Source organism: Caretta caretta, chromosome 9, assembly GCF_965140235.1.
Source record: "Caretta caretta isolate rCarCar2 chromosome 9, rCarCar1.hap1, whole genome shotgun sequence".
Lineage (NCBI taxonomy): Eukaryota > Metazoa > Chordata > Testudines > Cheloniidae > Caretta > Caretta caretta.
The window spans coordinates 48,637,152-48,655,133 of NC_134214.1; the positions used below are offsets into that span (position 1 = coordinate 48,637,152).

General features: G+C 45.5%; 1 protein-coding gene across 4 annotated transcripts in view; it reads left to right on the plus strand.

Annotated features, from left to right (window-relative positions):
* Positions 1 to 17,982, plus strand: part of STAG1 (STAG1 cohesin complex component) — a 378,319-nt gene that overhangs the window by 287,567 nt on the left and 72,770 nt on the right. For all 4 annotated transcript variants that reach the window (XM_048863147.2, XM_048863151.2, XM_048863150.2 and 1 more), the window contains one exon: positions 698 to 790. In XM_048863147.2, coding sequence (XP_048719104.1) covers positions 698 to 790 — 93 coding nt within the window. The remainder of the gene's footprint in view (positions 1 to 697; positions 791 to 17,982) is intronic.

A 17,982-nucleotide genomic window follows, 5' to 3' on the forward strand; every position in this document is an offset into this window, starting at 1 on the left:
TCACCCCATCTCAAAAAAGTTATATTAGAATTGAAAAAAGTATAGCGAAGTATAGAGAATCAATGCAAAATGATTAGGGATGTGGAACAGCTTCCATATGAGGAGACATTAACAAGACTGGGACTGTTCATCTTAGAAAAGAGATGACTGAGGTGGTATGATAAAGGGCTATAAAATCATGACTGGTGTGGAGAAAGTGAATAAGGAAATGTTATTTACTCCTTCACATAATACAAGGACCCAGGATAACCCAATGAAATTAATAAGTAGCAGGTTTAAAACAAACATAAGGAAGTACTTCTTCACACAAACACAGTCAATCTGTGGAACTTGTTGCCAGGGATGATGTGAAGCCAAAACTATAACTGTGTTCAAAAAAGAATTTTATAAGTTCATGGAGGATAGGTCCATCAGTGCCTGTTAGCCAAGATGGTCAGGGACACATCCCCATCTCCAGATTTAGGGTGTCCCTAAACCTCTCACTGCCAGAAGCTGGGACTTGATGACAGGGGATGGATCACTCACTAATTGCCTTGTTCCGTTCATTCCCTCTGAAGTATCTGGCACCAGCCACTGTCAGAAGACAGGATACTGGGCTAGATGGACCATTTGTCTGACCCAGAATGGCCATTCTCATGATCTTATGTTTTAGTCCTCTAATATTAAAGAATATTATCCCTTTTCGATGTTTATTCAGGAGGACTTGTTGGTATTGAGGAAAACTGTGAAATCCTTTCTGGCTGTCTGCCAGCAGTGCCTATCGAATGTCAACACTCCAGTCAAAGAACAGGTAAGAAATGCACTCACATGTTCTTTACAAACGTTTGATTATTTAAGCATAGCAAGAACCAAGAAGAAGTTTTTATTAGATCAGTCTTGTGATGAAACAATCTTCTGTGCTATTCTTTTTAATAAACCAAACAAACTGTCCATAGAAATATATTCATACAGACTCTTTCTGAGCACACCATAACACATCTAGAGCCAAATTCATCCTGCACCATAGGCAACAAAATGCAATATCCCACGGGTACATGCTGTGACAGTTCTTCACTTCTGTGTCTGTGCCAATTTGAGAGTGGAGAACTCTGATACTTCTAGAGCTGCAAGCCATTGGCTCCAGTAAGGCATGCTGCACTCTTCCCCAACAGGAGAACCAGTGTCTCCCGTAGCAGTTCTTTTATTGCCGCTATGATATAGGAATACCCTGGAGGACACTGAATCAGTGATCTCAGATGTTGTTTTACAATAGTCTTTCTATTTACAAATAGCCACTTCTTCTTAAGGAAAACTCAGTTTTTCTTAAAAATTGATATATCCTGTCAGTGTCTCTTCCTGTTAGTTCCTAACTCAAAAAATCATATTTGGGGAATTTTTTAGTTCTCATAATGTTCACTTCCTTGAGACTCAGGGCTTACTGCTTCCTTCCCTGTTTCCCAGGTTGGTTGAAATTCTGTGTGTGTGCGCACATGCATTATGATTGTATGGGTAGGCAGCAGATTTTCATAGTTGAGTGTAATTGCCCATTACTGTGTATTAGCTATTGGAAGGGTCTCCTGTCAGAATTGGCCCTTATATATAAAGGTTTATCAATATTTTGTGCAATCTCATCAAAAGACCATATAAAGTTTGCTTCACAATATCTATGTTCTGTAAAACTAGGTTGGTTTGCATTAATTTTGTCAGTATCCTTTAATATATTCCTGAAGGCTTTCCCAGGAACTTGCCCAGCATCAGTGTGAGGCTAACCATCCTGTCGTTACCTAGATTATCCCATTTATCCTTTTTAAATTTTGGCACATTATCTTTTCTCCATTTCTCTGAAACTTTCCCGGTGTTCTAGGATTTGTTAAACATCAACAGCTCCAAGATTTCCTTAGCCAATTCGTCTTAAACTTTTGGGTACAACTATCCCTTTCTGCAGATTTAAAATATTTAACTTTAGTAGCTGCTGTTAACATTCTGCCTAGTTACTGTTGACATAAAGCATATTTCATTATCACTGTAGGATGTGAATATGTCATCCAGCTTCTTTTCAAATTCAGATCAGAAATATTTATTGAACAGTTCTCCATTTTCTATATCAGCATTGACAATTTTACCATCCTTATCTAGTAATAGACCTATACCATTGCTAGGATTTCTTGATTTTGTTCCTGAGATCTTTTTTAAATTCCTTTGTATTGTCCTTAACCCTAGTGGCCAAAATTTTTTTCACTGATATCTTTAGCTTCCCTTATCAAATTGTCTGTATTTCATAACTGCTAATTTATAGTCATTGCTGTCAACTTCCCCCTTTTCCATTTGTTTGAGTGATAGAATTTTATTACTGCATTCATTTCCCTTCTTATCTAGGATGGCTTTTTACTCTCATTTTAAATCAAAAAAGCCTTATTTTGTGATTGTCAGATTGTGGGCTTTTTGGTGTATCTGATAAAGTTTTCTTAAACAACTGCAAATTATAATTCACATTGTTTTGTCTAAGTTTCTCCTCCCGGTCAGTTTTGTTCATAATTGTTTTCAACTTCGGACAATTGGGCCTTTTAAAGCACTGATTTTTAGAAGCTCCAAGGACATTTCACACTGGTAGCATTAATCCTCCATCATATGTCCCCCAGATTGAAAGCACCCATGATAATTCAGTTTTTCTTTCTACATGGTATAAATAGATGTTTAAAGAGCTGTTCATCCTGTTGTCTAGTCTTATTTGGTGTCTAAAACAGATGTTTAGCTGGTTTTCTGCTTTATCATTTGCAACTCTGAGCCAGAAGCATTCCAGGTCCTGCATTTCAGAACTGTGAATTATTCAAAAGCTGCTAATAGTATCTTTGATGTACAGTGACATTGCCCTTCCCTCCTGCATGCTCTATTTTTCCCAATAAGGTGTAGCCAGTGATTTTAACATTCCAGTCATGTGACTCATCCCACCAGATTTCCATAATACTATTTGTGTCAAATTTCTTTTAAAAAATGAGTATTTCTAATTCCTGTTGTTTATTTCCCAGGCTTCAAGCATAGATATGTAGACAATTAAAGAATTTCTTCTCTTTATCCCTTGACACCTTGATCCTTTACATTCATGATACATGGAGTCTGAGTTATGTGTTTTTGTATTTGCATTTTGCTTCCCCCTTAATACTCTTCTCTTTTGTTGCTAGTTGAATGCTCTCCTGACTAGTCCATCCTTGGTTCCCCATCTACTAAATCCAAACCATACTCTGGGTGATTTGGGGAATAAGACTGCACAATTTATGAATTGTGTGTGAGATTATGAATTCCTAGAATTCCAAAAGGATAACAAAGGAGGTATATTGACTTAAGTGGAGACATACTGAACTCTATACAAAAGAGTCTCTGGCTCCCACCCAGAAGAACTGGTTTATCAGAGGACCAGTCACCTAGCAATGAAGTCAACTGGTAAGAGTCTGGGATCACTTGTTGAAGCTAAATGGAGTCACCTGACAGAGGAGACTGCAAGGTTATACAGAGCAGAAGCTGCTCTCCTGGCTCTCTCTCTCTCTGGCTATTTTTATCAGCTTAAGATGAGGGAAGCTGCTGCAGGAGCTGGGTGAGGTAAGGGGGCAGAGGAGCTGACTATCTGAAGTCGGGATGGTCCCCCAAAGGAAGGGTGAGCTAGAGAGAGAGAAATGCATGTAGGGTTTATTATTTTTGTGTGTGTCTTTATATTTCTCAGGTGAGTAAATAGAACCCAATAATGTGTTAAATGTCTGTGCAAAGTGTGTGTTTGTTATGGGCTACATCTACCACATGGCTCCAGAGAGACCTAAACTGTAACCCAGCAGGCTCACACATTCAATGGAATCCTGGCAGAGGCTGTGCTTAAGCTGCAGGCGGAGTCTAAGTTGTCAGTGCTGGTTCCAGGGGCTGGGCAGCTGGGTCCTGTGTTTGCAACTCTCAGATGGGAGTGTTAGACAGAGGATCTTCACTCTGAGTGTGTGCCTAGGGGCCCCAAGACTGGGATAGTGCCTGGGCTCTGTTCAGATTCTAGAGCAGGGATCTCAAACACGCGGCCCGTGGGGTTATTTTCTGCGGCCCGACAGCTCCCCGCTGCGGCACACCCACCCCCTCCCCCCCACAGTGTTTACCTAGAGCGGCTCCAGCCTGGTGCCCCCGCGCCACTCCAGGAAGCAGTTCCCCGTTCCTGGCCAATGGGAGCTTCGGGGGAGGTACCTGGAGGAGTGGCCAGGGCAACACATAGACCCCTGTGCCCCCCCCAGGTCCCAGCCGCTTCCCGGAGCGGCGCGGGGACGGGGCAGGCAGGCAGGGAGCCTGTCCTGCCCCTGGTGTGCGTCGGGCCAGACCCACCCCCCGAATCCCTCCTGCACCCCAACCCCCTGTCCTGAGCCCCCTGATGCACCCCACACCCCTCCTGCACCCCACACCCCTCCTGCACCCCAACCCCCTGCCCTGAGCCGCCTGCCGCACCCAGATCCCCTGACCCACCCTGCACCCCGACCCCGTGCCCTGAGCCTCCTGACACACCCCTCCTGCACCCCTGCCCTGAGCCCCCTGCTGCACCCTGCACCCCTCCTGCACCCCCTGGGGGCAGGGAGGGGGCGGAGTTGGGATGGGAATTTTGGGGAAGGGGTTGGAATGGGGGCAGGGAAGAGGCGGGGCAGGGGCGGGGCCTCTTGGAAGAGGTGGAGGGGGGGTGGGACAGCGGGGGGGGGGTCAGTGGTGCAGCCCACGGGCTAATGTACTAGTCCTCAGTGGCCCTCGTGGTCATTTGAGTTTGAGACCCCTACTCTAGAGATTTAAAACACATGGGTAATCAGATCCCCACACAGCCATCTGGTGGGCTGCTAGCAGTGGGAGCTCGACCAAATCTGTGACACATATGTTGTCCTCTCCCCATAAAAGGTGACCCAAAGTTCCACATATATAAAATCCTCTACTTTTGCCTAGCCACTTATCTAGCCAACAGTTCACTCCAATATCATCTCTGTCTTATTTTGCTCTGTAACAGGAAGAATCCCAGAGAAGAGCATTTGGACTTTCCTCTCCTTCAGCTCCCTTCCGAGATCCCTGAGGTCTTTGAAAATCTGCAAAGCGTCATCTGAAGTTCTCATTCATACCAATATATAACATATGCAGGTGGAGCCTTACCCTCTGTCTTCTGGATCCCATCCAGTCTTGCTTATCTTGTCTTCACTACAGGAAGAGAGCACGCCATCCTTTTGTCCCTTGCAGAAGATTCTGTCCCTTCTTCTTAATGTCATGCCTCCATTGAGGATTGTCCGTCTTCTTTGGACAGTCAGAAATCTTTTCCTGGTCATGCTTGGCATCCTCGTTGATTGGGCTGAATGTCCATCCTCAAGTGTGGCCCATGTAGACTCCTGTTCCTTTCCTCTGGCTAAATCTTCAGAGACATATCTGCGGTTGCCATGCTGAGTACCTGATAGTGATGGGATACCTCTAGATGAGTAGAATTCCTCCTGTTTCTCTTTCCTTGCATGGTCACAGACTGCCCATCTTCTGCTTCTGGCCATGTTGAATGCTTCCTTGTGCTCTTTCCTCAAGTGGCCATGAATTGCCAATCCTCCACTCTAGTTTCTATTCTATCCTGCTCCCTCACATCCTGTTCCTTTTTCTTGCTGGATCTGTGGTAGTGATGCCTGAATTCAGTTGTCCAGGAACTTTTCTGCCTCTCTGATGCAGTGCAGGCTCTGTAGTTCTTCAAGAACATGACTCTTTTCTTCCATTTTATCCATCAGCTTGCACTTCATGCATAGGAATTATCTTCTGGCAGGAAGCAGAACATAGCACATCCCATCCATTGCAAGTCACAATAATTTTTCCATTGCTGACCATCATCTTGTCTGGTGTAGTATACATGTACCCTAGACAGAACAGTGTCTAACCTCCCTGTGACAGAGTGTACTAGGCATTCACTGTTTGCTGCCAGAGGCCCCATCATCTTGGCACACCTTGCCCTAAGAAGGTGCCCTGCTGGTAGGGAAGAGCAGGGAGTTCATATCTCCAGGAGAGAGGCCTCCCATGATCAGCTGCAGGCAGAACCAGAGTTGGTCCTGTGGTACTTAGAAGGGCCAAGAGTAGGCAGAAGCCAATTAGAGCCCAGCATGCGAGATAAAAAGAGCTGACAGCTTCCACTAGGGATGAATTCTGAGTTAAACCAGGACAGGGAAGGAACATTCTCCCTGCACTAACTCAGGTAAACCGCCTAGTCAGGAGCCTCACTTTGACAACATTGGCCTTAAGTATCAGGGGATAGCCATGTTAGTCTGTATCCACAAAAACAACAAGGAGTCCAGTGGCACCTTAAAGACTAACAGATTTATTTGGTCATAAGCTTTCGTGGGTAAAAAAACAACTTCTTCAGATGCATGGAGTGAAAATGACACATGCAGGCAGTGGTGAGCTGGAGCCAGTTTGCACTGGTTCGCTAGAACCGGTTTTTAAACTTAGAAGCCGTTTTAGAACCAGTTGTTCCACAAGGGACAACCAGTTCTAAAAGGGCTTCTAAATTTAACCGGCCAAAAGTGGTGCCTTAGGCAATGACTCCATGGGTGCTCCAGCCCTGGAACACCCAAGGGGAAAATTTGGTGGGTGCAGAGCAGCCACCGGCAGCTCCCCGGCCCCAGCTCACCTCCGTTCCACCTCCTCCCCTGAACGCACCGCCCCGCTCTGCTTCTCCGCCCCCTCTAGGCTTCCCGCGAATCAGCTGTTCGCGTGGGAAGCCGGGGCAGGCTGAGAAGCAGAGCGGGGCAGTGCATTCAGGGGAGGAGGTGGAGCGGAGGTGAGCTGGGGCCAGGGAGCTGAGCGTGGAGCACGCAGGGAGTCGGTGCCTAAGGCACCACTTTTGATGTGATCAGTGGGGGGAACGCCACTCCCCCCTAGCTACGCTCCCCCGCCCCTAGGAGCCAGAGGGACCTGCCAGATTCTTCTTGGGAGCTGCCCCAGGTAAGCACCGCCAGGACTCCCCACCTCGCCTCCCGGCAGGTACCTCTGGCTCTTAGGGGTGGGGTGGGCACCCACTACGGTGGCCCACGAGACCCTCCTGCCCGGTTCTGGGAGCAGACAGGGGAGGGGGGTGGATGGGGCAGGGGTCCTGGGGGGGGGGCGTCAAGGAACGCGGTGGGGTTGGATGGGGCAGGAGTCGTGGGGGTGGTAACGACCCTCTCGTGGGGTGAGGAAGGAACCCATTGTTAAGATTTTGGCAGCTCATTACTGCATGCAGGCATTATATAATGACACATAAAGAGAAGGGAGTTACCTCACAAGTGGAGAAGCAGTGCTGACAGGGCCAATTTGATCAGGGTGGATGTAGTCCACTCCCAAAAATAGATGAGGAGGTGTCAATTCCAGGAGAGGCAAAGCTGCTTTTGTAATGAGCCAGCCACTCCCAGTCCCTATTCAAGCCCAAATTAATGGTGTTGAATTTGCAAGTGAATTTTAGTTCTGCAGTTTCTCTTTGAAGTCTGTTTCTGAAGTTTTTTTGTTCAAGTATAGCTACTTTTAAATCTGTTATTGAAATGTTCTCCTACTGGCTTTTGTATGTTACCATTCCTGATGTCTGATTTGTGGCTACTCAGCAATGCTCCTGTTAGTCTTCTTCCCTGTTTGCCACATAGAGGGTGCATTAAAGATGCATATTTGCTGATTTAGAGCAGAGGCCTGCTGTGTTTCTTCTCATCAATTCCACTCATCCCCCATGATGATCAAAAAGATCCAAGCCCCATCAGTCTTGTCATCTTAGTGGTGCCAGCATAGATAAAACAATGCTGGTTTTCAGACTTGCTGGAATGGTCAGTGTACTTTTATTACCATCTCCTAGCATCCCAAGACCCACTAACAAAACCAAATGGACTGATCCAGGAATCTCTTTATCTAACAGCTTCAGACATGGAACTCTAATGACCAGTGATTTAATTTGTATGCACAAACATGGAGCTGATAGCTTTTAGTGTGACTCAGCACCAGTCCCTCAGCTCTTTGACTGTCTCTTGACCCTCATGTTCTGTGGGCTTTCTCTTCAGTCAAGTTCCATCTATCAGATATCTTGGCCTGTCATATTCCTCAGGACAGATTCAAGTTATCTACTGTCTCTAGATTCATGAAGGATCAACTTAACTTCCACTCACCAGTGAACCTGAAACTAGTCCTCACAAAGCTGTGGGATATCATTTCAGACCCCTAAGGAGTACACCTTTTAATACCCACCTCTGAAAACACTTCACTGTGACTATCAGCTGCACCAGAAGAGTGAGTGAGCTTCAGGCATTAATGGCTGGATCTCCTACAGAGTCAGCGATTTTAAAGCCTGACCTTGACTGTCATCTAGTCTGACCTGTTCCATAATACAGCCATAGTTTTCACACACTGTGTTCCTGCATTTAGCCCAATAACTTGTGATTGAATAAGACCATGCCGTATAGAAATATATCCAGTCTTGATAAAACTCTTGTTAGAGAGCTTATTCCTTCACTCTCCCACTTCCCTGGTCCTTCTCGCATGAACAGAGAGCAACAATACCCGAAGTCCGAAGGTGCAAACAATTAGATGTTTATTGGGGTGAATTTCCAGCAAGCTTAAATCCAAGTTCCTTTTTCCTTATTTTCGAATCCCAACTTACTTCCTGTTTGCCCCTAATTTATATAGTAATATTCTTAGCTATACCTTAACCAATCATTCTACTGAAATTTAACTAACCAATCCTAACATATTGTAACATGATTAGCTAACCAATTATATCCCACCACCTTAATTAGTTTACACCCAGCAAAATTAATTATACAGCAGACAGAAACAATCACAGAACCAGACAGAGACCATGCCAATAAACAATAGCAAAGTGGGAACTATAATGACAAAACAATACAGAGGTGAGGATTTCACAACTTCATCTATAAAGGCATAAGAGTTTCCCAGCTGTGTCTGTTGATAAGTGAGTTCTTACCAGACAGAAAACTATCAACCTAAATTTTCTTTTACATCTTCTAGGCACTTCCCTTTCTCTGGAGGTGATAGGCACTATCAGGACAGGATTGTATTCCTAACAGCCCAATAACACCTTCTTTCAATGTGACTAGTTTGGAATGTGAGGATGTGACCGGTCGCTTCCCAGCTTATGGCTGCCTCTGTCGCTTAGCCAAAGGCCTTAGCCTAAGAACAGGGCCTCAGACTGTCACAGTAAGAGAAGGACCTTACACTGGCAGACAGTGATTTTGATTCTTTCTTTTATACCTCTAACTAGCCAAGTGATAAGAATACACCTAAATTCTTAAAGTACAGGCCTTTGCAGACAGGCCTGAATATCTATATCCTAACAACTCTAGATCGGGGTGGGCAAACTGGCCCGAGGGCTGCATCCAGCCCTCCAGATGTTTTAATCTGGCCCTCGAGCTCCCATTGGGGAGGGGAGGCAGGGGCTTGCCCCGCTCTGCGGGGCTCCCAGAAGCAGCAGCATGTTCCCCCCTCCGGCACTTATGTGTAGGGGCATCCAGAGGGCTCTGCATGCTGCCTCCACCCCAAGCGCAGCCCCCGCAGCTCCCATTGACCAGGAACCGCGGCCAATGGGAGCTGCAGGGGTGGCACCTGCGGAAGGGGCACCACGTAGAGCTGCCTGGCCATGCCTTCGTGTAGGAGCCAGAGGGGGGAGAAATGCTGCTGCTTCTGAGAGCTGCTTGAGGTAAGCACCGCCCAGAGCCTGCACCCCTGACCCCCTCCCTCTCCCCAACCTCCTGCCCCAGCCCTGATCCCCCTCCCACCCTCTGAACTCCTCGGTCCCAGCCCGGAGCATCCTCCTGAACCCCCAACCCCTCATTCCCAGCCCCACCCCAGAGCCCACACGCCCAGCCAGAGCCCCAATTTCGTGAGCATTCATGGCCTGCCATACAATTTCCATACCCAGATGTGGCCCTTGGGCCAAAAAGTTTGCCCACCCCTGCTCTAGATAATGGAGAATTCAGTACATCTCTTGTTAAGCTGCTTCAGTGATTAATTACCCTCGCTTCTAAAATGTACAACTTATTTATAGTTTGAAATTTTTAATCTTTGAATTTCAGCCACTGGATCTTTTTATATCATTGTCTTCTACTTTGAAGAGCCATCTATGATCAGGTACTTTCCCTCTTTAGGTACTTATATACTGTGATTAAGTCACCTCTCATCGTCTCTTTGGTAAATTAAATAGATAGAGATCTTTTAATCTCTCATTTCAAGGCACATTTTCCAAACCTCAAATCATTCTTGTGGCTGGTCTCTGAATCTTCTCCAGTGTTTCAACTTCCTTTTTAAAAGTGTGGGCATCAGAATCAAACACGGTTACATAATATTCTAGTAGAGGTCTGACCAGTTCCATATACAGTGATAATGCCACCTCTCCACTCCCACTCGATAGTCCCCTAGTATTACATCCAAGGATTGTGCTCACTACATTGCACTGGGAGTTCATGTTCAGCTGGTTCTCTTAGATTACCTCAAAGCCCTTTTCAGAGTCCCCACTTTCCAGAATACAGTCCCCTGTCCTGTAAGTGTGACTACATTCTTGTTCCTAGATGTAGGACCATGCATTTGAGCATATTTCTTGTTTTAATTGCATCTAGATTACCAAGCAATCCAGATCACTCTATATAGTGACCTTGTCTTATTATTTACCACTCCACTAAACTTTATCAGCAATGATTTTATACTTTCTCCTAGCGCTCATTGAAAAAATACTGTACAGTGTTGGGCCAAGAACCAATCCCCAGAGGACCCAAATAGAAACACCCCCATTAACTGATGATTTTTCATTAACAATTATATTTTGTGATTGATCAGTTGTCTAGTTTTTAATCCATTTAATTTATATATATAAATAATATTTGGTTTTGTTTTACAAGGACAATATTGTCCTCAGGCTTCATTCTAAGGTGTTTTGGGATTTCCACATAAACCAGAGTACCTCAATACAAGTATTGTTCTCTAAATCCCGTGCCCATTGTGACAGAGCACTGAGGATTGACAGATGGGTCAGCACTCTGATCACTGTAGCCTCAATTAGTTACCTTAGAGATGGCTCATTGAACAATTAGGTAATCAAAAGCAGAGGCTGAATTTAAGAAACTAATTAGCCCTCAGATGGCTAACCTGATAAAAGCTAGGAAGGAAGTGTTACAAAGTAGGGGAGGACATGGCTAGTTGAGCCTGGAATGAAAGTGATCCCTAGAGGGGGAGATCTCTTTTCCTCCTAGGGGCCCTGGGAAAGAGGGGCTGAAAGATATAAGGATTTAAAACGGTGATGTTTCACTATACTGGTGTTGGAAGGATTTAGAATAAAATACATGCTGAACACTAAAAGAAAGTCGGTCTGAGCAGTTTCTGGGACATCAGAGGACTGGGACAGAGCATTGCCCCGTCACATCCTGCGGAGGAGAGTAAGGTAAACGGCTTATATGTTAAAAGGGAAGTTAACTTTTATGTAAATCTTTTACGTATGTAAGGAATCCCTCAGATTATTTGTATGCTATGGAGAGCATTGTCAAGAGAATGTCACTTCTCTCCAGAGGCTCTCTAAGTGGATTACAGTGTGCATTGAATTGTGTTATACTCTGGCTAACCTTACAGCTCCTTTAGGCCTTATAGTGTACCCCTCCAGCACTACTCACTGGGGGTGTCAGGGTTCCCTCCCCACTCTGAACTCTGGGGTACAGATGTGGGGACCGGCATGAAAGACCCCCTAAGCTTATATTCCACCAGTTTACGTTAAAAACTTCCCCAAGGCACAAATTCCTTCCCTTGTCTTTGGACGGTATTGCTGCCACCACTAAGTGATTTGAACAAACATCCAGGGAGGGGCCACTTGGAGCCCTATCACCCCCTTTCCCTCCCCAAGCTCCTTCACCCCCTTTCCTGGGGAGGCTTGAGAATAATATACCAACCAATAGGTTAACAAAGTGAGCACATACCAAATCCCTGGTTTTTAGGACACTGAAAATCAATCAGTTTCTTAAAAGAAGAATTTTATTTAAAAAAAAAAAGTAAAAGAATCACACCTGCAAAATCAGGATGGAAGATAACTTTACAGGGTAAATAAAAAGATTTAAAACACAGAGAACTCCCCTCTGGACTCTACTTCCCAGTTACAAAACAAAGGAATAAAACTACCTCTTAGTATAGGGAAAATTCACAAACTAAAACAAAAGATAATCTAACGCATTTCCTTGCTATTACTTACAATTTCTGTAATTTTTAGATGTATAAGTTCAGGATCTTTTAAGGAGCTGGGTTACCTGCTTGGTCTCTCTCTTTGTCCCGAGAGAGAACACACAAAGAACACAAACAAAACCTCCCTTCCCCCCCGAGATTGGAAAGTATCTTCTTTCCCCATTGGTTCTTCTGGTCAGGTGCCAAGTAGGTTTATTGAACTGATTAACCCCTTACAGGTAAGTGATTCTGTACCTCTGGCCAGGAGGGATTTGATGTTACTTAATACATAAAGGTTGTTACCCTTCCCTTTATATGTATGACAGGGGGCCTTATTCAACAAAGCATTTCAGCATTGTTTAAGTCCATCTCTATCCAGCAAAGCACATATGCATGTGCTTAACTTTAACCACAAACTTTAGTTTAATTGAAGTCAGTAGGATTTAACCACATGCATAAGTAGGGATCTACTTAAATCTCGAAGAAATCACACATTTTTCATGGGTTGGTCACAGGATAAATAGCAAATTTCACAGATGTGTTCCTACAGTGTGTATATATACAGCAAGTATTGCATTCAGAGTAACAGCCGTGTTAGTCTGTATTTGCAAAAAGAAAAGGAGTACTTGTGGCACATTAGACACTAACCAATTTATTTGAGCATAAGCTTTCGTGAGCTACAGCTCATTTCATCGATGTGTAGCTCACGAAAGCTTATGCTCAAATAAATTGGTTAGTCTCTAAGGTGCCTCAAGTACTCCTTTTCTTTTTGCAAGTATTGCATTGTACTTCAGTTACATTTGTAAGTTTCCCTGGATAAGGGAGCCTGCTAAATCAGGGTTTTTTCAAACTTTTTTCTGGGACCCCCTTTGAAAATATTTCAGGCTGTGATGATCTTCCCCCCTACCCCCCCAAAAAAAGTTACCCTTCCCTTTCTCTTCCCACCCCCCACCACCACCCCCCCATACACACACACCATGCCACCCTTATTTCTGCACTGCTGCTGGCAGCGGCACCGCCCTCAGAGTTGGGCACCTGGCCATCAGCTGCCGCTCTCTGAAGGCAGTGCAGAAGTAAGTGTGGCAATACCGTGATCCACTAACAATAGTCAAATTTCATGGGGAGACCAGATTTCATGGTCTGTTATGCTTCTTTCACAGCCATGAATTTGGTAGGGTCCTGTACATAAGTTCTGCACTGAATAGGGGTGGTCTGTTGAACTGGGGCTTGGATTTGGTTTCCTGCTTAGAAACAGCAGAGTTGTTTTAGTCTCTTTTCAGCTGAGTATCAGAGGGGTAGCCATGTTAGTCTGTATCCACAAAAACAACAAGGAGTCCGGTGGCACCTTAAAGACTAACGGATTTATTTTGGCATAAGCTTTCATGGGTAAAAAAAACCCACTTCTTCAGATGCATGGAGTGAAAACTACACATACAGGCATAAATAGGCAGGCACATGAAGAGAAGGGAGTTACCTTACAAGTGGAGGGCCAATTCAGTCAGGGTGGATGTGATCCACTCCCAATAATTGGTGAAGAGGTGTCAATAATACCAAGAGAGGGAAAATTGCTTTTTTAGTGAGCCAGCCACTTCAGTCCCTATTCAAGGCCAAATTAATAGTGTTAAGTTTGCAAATGAATTATAGCTCTGCAGTTTCTCTTTGAAGTCTGTTTTTGAAGCAACGCCTTGTCAACAATGGTTCTCCACTTGTAAGGTAACTCTCTTCTCTTCATGTGCCAGTATATTTATGCCTGTATCTGTAATTTTCACTCCATGCATCTGAAGAAGTGGGGCTTTTTATCAACGAAAGCTTGTGCCCAAATAAATCTGTTAGTCTTTAAGGTGTCACTGGACTCCTCGTTTTTTTTCAGCTGAGAACTCTTCAACCCACTTTCCCCTGGGAAGTGTGCCTTCCAGATTGCCTTGAGTGGGACCATACAGAGATTTCCAGAGAAAGAAAGATTACTAACCTGTAAGTGCTGCTGTTCTAGGAACGTCTCTGTTTATTCAAACTACCCACCAATATTCCCTTCTTCCTTAGGTTCTCTATTTATTCTTAGACCCTGAGACTGAGGAGAAAGGAACAGAGGTGTTTGAAAAGCTGCACTCCCTTATAGAGACTCAGGTGCTGAATATTCACAGGCACCACATGGCACTTATGCAACGTACAGTTACTAATTGTAAGCTGAAAGAAAAGGAGTACTTGTGGCACCTTAGAGACTAACCAATTTATTTGAGCATGAGCTTTCGTGAGCTACAGCTCACTTCATCAGATGTATACCGTGGAAACTGCAGCAGACTTTATATACACACAGAGAATATGAAACAATACCTCCTCCCACCCCACTGTCCTGCTGGTAATAGCTTATCTAAAGTGATCAACAGGTGGGCCATTTCCAGCACAAATCCAGGTTTTCTCACCCTCCACCCCCCCCACACAAATTCACTCTCCTGCTGGTGCTAGCCCATCCAAAGTGACAACTCTTTACATAATCAAGTCGGGCTGGTGGAGCAGGACCTTATCTGGTCGTTTTAGTAGCAGTTCAGAATAGTGGTGGGCATAGATCCAGGAGTCAGGTGCCGGCTGAGGGTGAAGCTGGAATCACGGTCGAGGAGCCAAGCCAAGGGTCGGAACCAGGGTCACGATCAGGACACCAAGCCAAAGATGTAAGTTGAACTCAGGGTCAAGAAGCCAAGCCAAAAGTTGGAACTGGAGTTAGGATCAGGAACAAGGCAGGGCATCAAAGACTAGACTGGAGAGGACAGGGGGTTGGGCTGGAACAAGGGCTGGAGGAAGGACCAAGACAAGCCCAGATCCGGGTGTGGTACGCACTGAGCAACCACTATGCTGCTGTCATTGTAAGGCTCAAGTGGCAGGCTGCTGGCTCCCCTTCCCAATCAGGAATAAGGCCATTTGGAAAAGGCTCATTGGGCCTGCTGGGCTTGCTGATTTGCCTAGCTATCAGTCAGGGAGCCAGCTGTGCTCCTGACTGCCCCTTCCCCTAGGGGACCTTCCAGGGGCCCTGGTCTTAGTTTGTTGGAGTTTCGCTGGTGAAATTCCTATAATAGGAAAGGGGTATGGATGTTTTCTGTGGCCTCCCAGGATTGCTTCTCCAGCCCGTACCCCTTCCAGTCCACTAGGTATTGGAGCTTACCCTGATCCATTAGGAATCAAAGATTTGATGGACCTCATATTCTTCCTGCCTTGGACCATTATGGGTGATTGTGGTGGATCCATCTGATTGGGGAAGGGGTTGTTGATTGGTTTAGGTGGGAGAAATGAAAGATGGGGTGGCTCTTGAGGGTCTCCAGGAGCTGGAGTTTGAAGATCACTGGATATATTTTCTGGGTAGTCTGAAAAGGCTGGAGATAATTGTAGTTGAGCTTGGCAGAGGGATGGGATGACTTTAAATTCTGGGCTGGAAGACAGACCTTATTACCTACATTTAAGTCCAGGGCAATATAACAATAGTGGTCAGCATAGCTCTTAGAAGACTCCTTGGCAGCAACCAAATGCTCTGTAAGCTCTGATGAGTTTGCTGAAGATGGAGGACCAAGTCCATGGCTGCCAAAACAGAAGGGGCCTTCTGATAGTTCAAGCTGAAAATGGGGGAGAAAATCAAAATATCCAAAGAATGGGCTTTGCTGGGTGGAGGCATGGATTGCATTATTATAAGCAAATTTGGCTAGGCATAATGAGGGAATCCAATAGTCTTGGTAAAAATTCAAGAAACAGCAGAGGTACTGTTCCATTGTTTGGTTGACCCTTTCGGTCTGGCTGTCAGTCTGAAGATGGTAGGCAGCTGAGATGAGGGGTTTGGTGCCAAGAAGGCAAAGGAATTCTTGCTAGAACCAGGAGACAAATTGGGTGCCCCAATCAGAAATGAGGTCTTCTGGCATGCCATGGCATGCTAGAAGACATGTTCCAAAAAGAGCTGTGCCATTTCATGGCCTGATTGAAAGGTACGGTAGGGGTGAAATGGGCCATTTTTTTCAGGAGGTCCACAATTGTCAGGACCACCAAGTGCTCTTGAAAGTGAGGCAACTCCACGATGAAGTCCACTGAGAGGATGGACCAGGGGTGTGGAGGCATGGGAAGGGGCTAGAGAAGGCCCAGTGGTCTCATGTGATATTTTTCAGTGTGGGCACAGAGATCACACATCTTAACATAGTCCTTGATGTCTTTTCATTTGTTTACCATCAGAAATACCTTGAAATCAGATTCTTAAACTAGACAAAATATCCTGCCCTGGGGAAGTCATGGCACAACCTCAGTACTTGTAGTTGGGGGTCTCCCTCAGGAGTGTAATGGTGATCCCTATGGGTAGAGGAGGCCTTGCTGTAGATGGAAGCTTGACCCCAGGGAGGCATAGGGATTTTCCAGGGACTGGCAGATTGGTGCCATAGATAGGTCACTGGGGAGCAGATGATGGTCATTAGATGGCCTTTGCCAGTCCTTCTGATGAAATGGGAGGGTTTGATAATGGTAGTCAGAGCTTTCTCCTCTACTTTGTAGTGCTCGTTCTTGTGGGACAGGGCATCTGCCTTCTCCATTTTAGTCCCTGGGTGTAGGTGACTGTAAAATTGAATCTGGATAGAAAAAGTGTACACCAGATCTGGCGTTGGTTTAACCGTCAGGCTGTCTGTCTGTATTCTAGTTTTTTGTGATCAGTCCAAACTTGGACAGGAGTGTGGGCCCTTTTGAGGAGATAATGCCACTCCTCAAAGACAGCCCTCATGGCCAGGAGTTCCTTGTCTCATGTCATAGTTTTTCTCCATTAGGGTCAATTTCCAGGAAAAAATGGTGCAGAGGTGAAGTAGCTGGTGGGAAACTGCAAAGTGGGAAAGAACTTCACCTATTGCAAAGTCTGAGGCATCAGTTTCAATGATTAAGGCCTGAGTGAGATCTAGGTGGGTTCAACTGGGGGTGGATGTGAAGGGTCTTTTCAGGTTATCGAATGCGGCCTGTGTGTCAGTGGACCAGGTGAATCTGGCCCTTCTCCTTGTGGAGGGACATTAAGGAAGCGACCAGGCTGGAAAACCCCTTAATGAATCGCCTGTAAAAATTTGCAAAACCCAGGAATCACTGTGTCCCACACACATTTGAGGGTGCCTTCCAGTGTCATCACCACTACCTAGCAGGGGTCTATGGCGAGGCCTGCTGGAGAGATAATGTAACCCAAGAACTACACCATCTCCTTGTCAAGTTCACACTTCACAGGCTTGGCATAGGGTTGATTCCGTAGCAAAGCCAATCTAGAATTATATGTACATGACGGTCATGGAGCTCTTGATTTTCAGAGAAGATGAGAATGTTGTCTATATCTATGGACCATGCCAGCTAGGAAGGTGGAGGGACGAATAAATTGCTTCCATAGGTTTTCCTCTAGGTAATTCCAGAATGGCCTGTGTAGGTCTGGCTCAGAGAGAGTGTAAATGCCTCCAAAGAGAAGCTCCACTCCCCAGATGGAGTTTGATAGGGCAGTCATAACTGTGGTGCAGTGGTAGGGTGTCCATCTTCTGTGTGTTGAACACCTTGGTAAACTCCAGGTATTTGACAGGAATCTTAGGTGTGGTTGGGCCCACCGTTTTGTGTCTCTGGGAATCTTGGGGGTTGGAGCGCACCATAGAGTGTGGTCAACTGAGGACAGGGGCTCAGGAAACATTCTCATTGCAGGGAGCAGAAGAGCACTGTCCTTGACTGCCAGCAAATTAGGGGGTCACGGGCAATGAGCCATGGGGCACCAACAACAACTGGTGAATGCAGGGCACGGATCACCCCAAACTACATGTTTTCCTGGTGGCCACTGCTGGT